At 49.6% G+C, this 7,816-nt stretch overlaps 1 protein-coding gene across 1 annotated transcript in view; it reads left to right on the top strand.

The window, feature by feature from the left end:
* The window catches only part of MYH14 (myosin, heavy chain 14, non-muscle), an 89,143-nt gene that overhangs the window by 66,452 nt on the left and 14,875 nt on the right, over positions 1–7,816 (top strand). The window contains 3 exon segments of the mRNA XM_012643149.1: positions 3,296–3,508; positions 5,591–5,803; positions 6,835–6,996. Coding sequence (XP_012498603.1) covers positions 3,296–3,508; positions 5,591–5,803; positions 6,835–6,996 — 588 coding nt within the window.

The raw sequence follows: 7,816 nt of genomic DNA, 5'->3' as shown, positions 1-7,816 counted from the left end.
CAGAAGGATCGCTTGAGCCCAGGAGTGTGAGGTTGCTGTGAGCCAGGCTGACACCACGGCACTCACTCTAGCCTCGGCAACAAAAGCGAGACTCTGTCTCAAAAAAAAAAAAAAAAAAACACAGCAGGTTCTCAACATAGACAAAGCAAAAATAATATTAATAGTAATGTGGTGGGTGTGAGAGGTGTCATTATTTTGCCTTCATATTTGAAAGATGTTTTCATGCGATGTAGAATTCTAGGTAAACAGTTTAATTCTTTTAGCACTTTGAAGATGTCATTCCATTACCTCTGGCCCGCACTGTTTCGGATGAAAAGCTATTAATAGCAGTCACTTAAATTACTATTTCCCTGTAGGTAATACAATGTGTGTGTGTGTGTGTGTGTGTGTGTGTGTGTGTGTGTCTGTGTGTGTGTGTGTGTTTAGCTGATCTAAAATTTTTCTCTTTGTTTGGTTTCTAGCAGTTTGACTATGATACGCCTGTGCGTTTTTGTGTTTATCCTGCCTCGGGTTCACTGAGCTTCCTGCCGCCATGAGTTGATGTTTTTGGTGTCATGTGGAAATTTTGAGCCATTATTCCTTCAAACATTTTTCTCTCCCACTCTCTCTCTCTTTCCCCTTCTTCTTGGATGTCAAACACATATCTATGTGATTGCTTAATACTGTCCCACGGATCATTGAGGCCTTTTTTTTTTTTGCGTCTTCTAGAATTCTATATAAATTCTTTTCATATAAATCTCTTTTTGGATGTGCTTCGTTTTGGATGAGATTCATCCATGTTTTTGCATAGATCAATAATTCATTCTTTTTTTTTACTACTGAGTATCATTCCTGTATAGATAAACCACATTTTGATATTCATTAACCTGTTGATGAACATTTGGGTTGTTCCCAGTTCGGGACAATTACAAATGAAGCCTTAGTCTTTCTAATAGGTATAGAGTGGCTTGAATTAGTATTTCTCTAATGACCGATGATGTTGAACATTTTTTCATGTAGTTATGAAAAGATCCATTTGTCTTCTTTGGTGAAGCGTCTGTTCAGATCTTTTGCCCATTTGTTAATTGGGTTGTATGCTTCTTATTATTTTATTTTTTTAGACAGAGGATCTTGCTCTGTCACCCAGACTGGGGTGCAGTGACATGATCATAGCTCACTGCAGCCTCAAACTCCTGAGCTCAAGCATCCTCCCACTTCAGCCTCCAGAGTAGCTGGGACTACAGGCACAAGCCACCACACCCAGCTCTTTTTTTATTATTGAATTTCGAGAGCTCTTTATATATTCTGAATACAAGTTCTTTGTTAGATATATGCTTTGCAGATATTTCGTACAGTCTATGGCGTGGCTTTGCGTTTTCCTAATAGAGTTTTTCAAAGAGCAGAAGTTTTCAATTTTGATAAAGACCAATTTATTATTTTGTGGGTTGTGCTTTTGCTGTTTTACCTAAAAAATCTTTGCCTAATTCAAGGTCACAAAAGTTGTCTCCTATTTTTTTTCTTAGAAGTTTTCCAGTTTTAGGTTTACATTTAGGTCTGTGACCCATTTCGAGTTAATTTTTATGTAAAGTGCTATCATGACTCCAATTTAATTTTTGAGAAGATAGGTGTCCAATTGTTTCAACAACATTTGTTCTCCACTCACTTGTTTTTGTGTACATATTGAAAATCAGGTAGTGTTAAGTCCTTTTTCTTCTTTTTTGAAGTTGTTTTTTTCTCTTCTAGGTCCTTTGCATTTTCACATGTATTTTAGAATTAATTGGTCAGTTTCTACCAAAAATAAAAAAGCCTCTTGATTTGGAATTGCATTGAATTTACACATCAGTTTGGGATGCATTGACATCTTAATAATACTGAGTTTTCTGGTCAGGAAGTATCTACGTCCATTTATTTAGGTCTTCAATTTATCTCAGAAACGCTCTGGAGTTTTCAGTGTACATCTTACACATCTTTTGTCAGATTTATTTCTAAGTATTTCATGGTTTTAATACTATTTTAAATGATATTGCTTTTATTTTAATTTTGATTGCTAGTATATAGAAATACAATCGATGTTTGTATGTTGATCTCATATCTTACAATCTTAGCTAGTCTCACTTATTAGTGCTAGTAGTTTTTTATAGATTTCATTGGATTTTTCACATAGATAGTCATATTTTCCATGAATAAAACAGTTTTATTTCTTCCTTTTCCCCTTTTTTTTTTAGAGACAGGGTCTCACTCTGTCGCCCAGCCTAGAGTGCAATGGTGTGATCACAGCTCACTGCACCGTTGAACTCCTGGGCTGAAGCAATCCTCCCGCCTCAGCCTCCTGAGTAGCTGGGACTACAGGTGTGCACCACCACACTCAGCTAACTTTTTAATTTTTTGTAGAGATGAGGTCTTGCTATGTTGCCCAGGTTGTTCTTGAACTCCTGGCCTCAAGCAATCCTTCCACGTCAGCCTCTCACAGTGCTAGGATGACAGGCGTGAGCCACTGGGCCTGGCTTTCCTTCCCGCTTTCTTCACCTTTCTTCTCAGACTCCAAGTGCATGTATGTTTGACTGCTTGATACTCTCTCATGGGTTATTAAAGCTCTGTTAGTTTTTTTTTACAATCTTTTCTTTCTTTACTCTGTTTAGATAATTAATTTCTGTTGACCTATTTTCAAGTTTACTGATCTTTCTCATGTACCCAGTCTGCTCTAAATTTCATCCAATCACTTTTTAATTTTAGATATCGTATTTCTCAGTTCTGGCATTTCCGTGTGGTTCTGTTTTGCAGTTGCAAATCCCTCCTGAGATAACCCTGTCTCTTCACCCGTTACCTGCATCTTGTTCTGAAACTCACGCATCATAGTTAAAGCCCTTGCGTGATGATTCCCATACGCAGGTCATCGGTGGATCTGTTTTAATGGACTGCTTTTTCTCTTAACTATGAGTCCTGTTCTCTTTTCTTCTTTGCGTGTCTTACAAGTTTGTTTGCCAATGACTGTGTCTTTAAAAAAAAAAAACAGTAAAAGTTGAATTCCATTTAAAAGATATACACATTTTTTTCTGCCACTACCCAAAAGGAAGGAACACACTTGCCTCTGTTGGGTGTGTAGAGTGAGAAACCGATCAGTCCGATCCGTTCAAGAGCAGAGCTGGTTTGGGACGCGGTTGCAACTTTAACCCTTCTGCTTCCCTCCGGTGTCTCTGCCTCTGTCTGTCTCTCCCTCTGTCTCTCTCTGTCCCTGGCTGCTCCCTCTTCCCCGTCCCCTTTGTACACTCCTTTCAGCTAATCTATTTCCCCCCACCCGTCTCCTTCAACCTGGAAGCTTCTGGCAGAGGAGAAGACGGCCGTGCTGCGAGCCGTGGAGGACCGCGAGCGCGCGGAGGCCGAGGGCCGGGAGCGCGAGGCTCGGGCGCTGTCGCTCACGCGGGCGCTGGAGGAGGAGCAGGAGGCACGCGAGGAGCTGGAGCGGCAGAACCGGGCCCTGCGCGCCGAGCTGGAGGCGCTGCTGAGCAGCAAGGACGACGTCGGCAAGAGCGTAAGCCCGATCCCCGCTCCCCGAGACACAGAGACACATTCATGACGGGGGACACGTGCACACGCACGCACGCGTCTACACACGGAACATGCAAAACACCAGCCATTACAGTCACGTGTTCATGCACACACAGAGCAACGGGAGAGCTGTTCACCAAACATGCATGCACACGCACGCACACAGACACACATACAGAGCGTGAGGAGAACCTTGCGCCAAGCACACGTGTTCACACACACACAGAGGAGAGCCATTGCCTGACACACGTCCACGTTCACACACTAGAACGTGACGAGACTGTTCCACCGAGCACGTGTTCACACACGCAGCCTGAGAGCTGCCCACAAAGCGCACGTGCTCACATCCATGTATATGGCATGTGAGGAGAATCTGCCATGCAACACACGTTCATGTGTACACGCAGACGTGAGAAAACTGCTCACCGCACATGTGTGTGAATACTTAGAGTAAGACAGAACGTGAAAAGAATTTACCATAATGCACAGCTTGAGAACCCGTCCCCAGATGCACGCGCGTGTGCACACACGCTCCATAAACACAGACGCTACACACACATGCACACACTCACAGAATGAGGACTCCCTGCTTCACCTACCCCCAACTCCACTGAGCACACGCACGCCCCACCAGGCCTCTGTCTTCCCCCGACTCGTCTATCCTTCCAGGGCCTGTGGAGGGTGCCCCAGGCCCCCTCCCCCAGCCAGTGTCCCAGCCTTGCGCAAGGTCAGGGTGGCCCCCCACACCCCCACTCCAACCTTCCTTCACTCATCCGCTAAGTGGACTTACAGAGCAGCAGCCAGTCCAGGCCCAGGGACACAGGCCATCCTCACTCATGGTGGCAGTTAGTGGCAGAATCTGGGCAGACACCCTCCTGACATCCTTATTTCCTTAGTCCCCAACAGTATACTCCTAGGAGCTTGAGGGATGAGGGCTTTGTCTTCACCACACGCTTTGGTGTTGATCCAGTGCTGGTTTTAGCCAGGCCTGGAGAGAACCCCCATCCCCCCGACTACCCCCACCCTGCAGCCCCAGGGATATGGAACTAAAACCCAGCTCACTCTTGAACCATTAAGGTGTGACTCTTGGGAAAACCATCAAGTGATTTGTTGTGACTCCAGAGGCCGTTGCGGGAAATAAGCTGTTGATGGGAGAAAGTTTGATCCCTTCAAGTAAACAAAATAAACCAGCAGGTGCCAAATCGGGGGTGAGGGGAGACTGGCGGGCCCGTTCTAGGGGCTGAAAGTCAACACTGTCACCGACAAGAACTTTAGTGAGCGTCGTGTGGGTAGCGGTGGGTCCACAGACAGCCCCTGCTCTGCGGAACTCACAGTCCAGTGCGGGCGGCAGGTGTTACACAAAAAGACACATAAGCCAATGTCAAATGACCACTGTGACCTGGGCTGGGGAGGTGAGGAGCCCAGTGCCAGGAGCAGGGGCGACAGGGCGGCCCCGATGGGTCAAGGGAGGCTTCTCTGAGGAGGTGGCAGTTAAGTGAGGAGAGGTGCAGGTCTCTGAGGAATTCATAAGCCCAGACCCATTTCACAGAGTGTTTGGGGTCTTAATTTACAACTCCCTGAAAGATCTGGGAGCCCCCAAACAGAAAAAAAAATAGAAGTAGATAGTGGGCCAGTGACACCCAGGGGACTCTGGCAGAAGCCAACACTGATAGCTCTGGAGCCAAATGCTTCCATTCATTTTCACACGGGATTCCTAAAGATGAAGCCCAGTGAGTGAGCTCGCAATCCAAAATGACAAAACTCCGAGGAAATAAGCCACCATGAGTGAGAGTCAGCTGCCCTAACCAACACTTGAATGGGGCTCTCCAGAGCTCAGATAGCAGAACGATCGTGCATAGGTTATTCACAGACCATGTCTTAGGATGATGCTGCATGAGGCACGTAGCACGCAGGTGCTCAGTAAATGTTGAATGGGTGAACCAGGACGGGCCCATCAACTTGCTGCTCCCGCCCTACATCGAAGGTCCCGCCACTCCACCCCAGACCCTCGCCTCCCCTCCCTCAGTGGCCCAGGTGTCCAGGGCTCACTGTCCCTCCCCACCAGGTGCACGAGCTGGAACGAGCTCGGCGGGTGGCAGAGCAGGCAGCCAGCGACCTGCGAACGCAGGTGACCGAACTGGAGGATGAGCTGACGGCGGCAGAGGATGCCAAGCTGCGTCTGGAGGTGACCGTGCAGGCTCTCAAGACGCAGCACGAGCGTGACCTGCAGGGCCGTGACGAGGCTGGTGAGGAGAGGCGGCGGCAGCTGGCCAAGCAGGTATCGCCAGGTGGGGGGCCACGGGGTGCAGGTCCGGCTGGGCTGTGCCGTGGGGCACACGGGCCACAAGAGGGGCAGCAAAGGGTCTCGTCCCCCACCTGCTACTTGGTGTTTCTACTGACGTCCCTCCTGCTGGCTGACCGTCCTCCTCCCACAAAACCGTCCTCCCTCTCCACAGCCCATCAGCCCCAGGTGCTCTGCTTCCTATTGCGAACCCAGTCACACGTCCTCCATCCACCCACCTGCCGCCCCATCCGCCACCCAGCCACCCAAGTACCCCCTCCACCAGCCAGCACTCGGCCCCCACCAGCCCTGTACCCAGCTACTCCTCCATCCCCTAACAGCCCCTTCCCCCCAGTCTCCTCTCCCCACTCAACCACTCCCCATTTACCCAACCCCCGACCCCGCAACCCCAGTCTTCTCGTGCGCCCGTCCACGCCCACTCGCTCTTCCATTGCTCGCCCCGCTCCGCACAGCTCACCCGTTACTCACTCAGTGGGGGCGTTTCCCACGTCCGCCCTGTCCTGGGGGGTGAGCGCTGAGCATGCAGGGGCAGGGGCAGCTCTGGGTGTTGGAAAGACCCCCCTGGGGCCACGTGGGCAGCAGACTTGGGGTGAGGGGTACTAGAAGGTGGGAAGGCAGGGAGGAGAGACAAACAGGTGACCCAAGGCCACAGGTTTTTTGGCCCCTTTGACCCAGCCATGGATGAGTGTCCAAGTCTTGGCCCTGGGGGTACTGGTGAGCCACGGCAGGGCTGTGAGTAGGCTCAGCTCTAGGTGTACAGAGACCCTTCTGGAGCCGTGCGGGAATGGGCTGGAGGGGAGAGATGAGAGGCTGGAAAGGAGGCTTGGACAAGAAAGGAGGATGAGACCTGGGCTAGGGGGTAGGGACAGAGACGAGGGGACCAGGTAGGGGGAGTCGGGGCAGGAAGAGCAGGGCTGGCGGCCTGGGCGGGGGCTCCAGAGCAGACGCCGTGTGCTAGCACGCAGAGGGAGCCTGGGCGCCGTCTGCTGACCCGGCCCCCCCCACAGCTGCGGGATGCCGAGGTGGAGCGGGACGAGGAGCGGAAGCAGCGGGCTCTGGCCGTGGCTGCCCGCAAGAAGCTGGAGGCCGAGCTGGAGGAGCTGAAAGCCCAGACGGCCGCCGCTGGGCAGGGCAAGGAGGAGGCGGTGAAGCAGCTTCGTAAGATGCAGGTAAGGGTGGGCGTGAGCTGTGCCGGGACAGGACGCCCCAGGCGTCTTTCCTCACCCCTCTGGGGTCTGGGATCAGCTTGGACCCCGGCCCCTCGACCCCACGGGCAGCGTCCCCATCAGTCAGCGCTTGTGTAAACACGTCCCTGCCCCAAATGCTCACTTGGTTCTTTTTCTATCTTTTTATTTCCTTTTTTAAAATGCTGAATTTTTAAGTCCAATTTCCTCATTTTATTTTGTTTTTGAAATGGAAATACCTTACGATTTTTTATATGATTATAGAAATTATGCCTGCTTATTGTTTTAAATAAATAAAAAGTACACAGCGCTGTCTGATACATCCAGCACCGGCCCACGTGGCTGTCAGGCATCTGAAATGCGACGGGTCTGTAATCCAAAGCCCGTGCTGGATTTCACAGCCAGAGTAAAAATAAAAGGTAAAATGTCTCATTAATGATTTTCATATTCATTATAGTGGAAATAATACCATCTGGATACATTAGGCTCAATAAAACATAGTGTTCAAGTTAATTTCACCTGTTTCTTGTTACTTGCTTAATGTGGCTGCTAGAAAGCTTAAAACTGCTTATGTGCCTCACGTTGTATTTCTGTTGGGCAGCGGCCGGTGTGGGAAGATCCTGCGCTAAAAGTAAAAACTGCCCATCTCATCATCACTCAGAGAAAACCTTTCATTAAAAGCTCCATCAGGGCTGGGCGCGGTGGCTCACGCCTGTAATCCTAGCACTCTGGGAGGCCGAGGCGGGTGGATAGCTCAAGGTCAGGAGTTCTAGACCAGCCTGAGCAAGAGCGAGACCCCGTCTCT

Source organism: Propithecus coquereli, unplaced genomic scaffold, assembly GCF_000956105.1.
Source record: "Propithecus coquereli isolate 6110/MARCELLA unplaced genomic scaffold, Pcoq_1.0 Scaffold193, whole genome shotgun sequence".
Classification (NCBI taxonomy): Eukaryota; Metazoa; Chordata; class Mammalia; order Primates; family Indriidae; genus Propithecus; species Propithecus coquereli.
The sequence above is the reverse complement of the archived record's forward strand: the minus strand, read 5'-3'. Positions and strand labels throughout refer to the sequence as shown.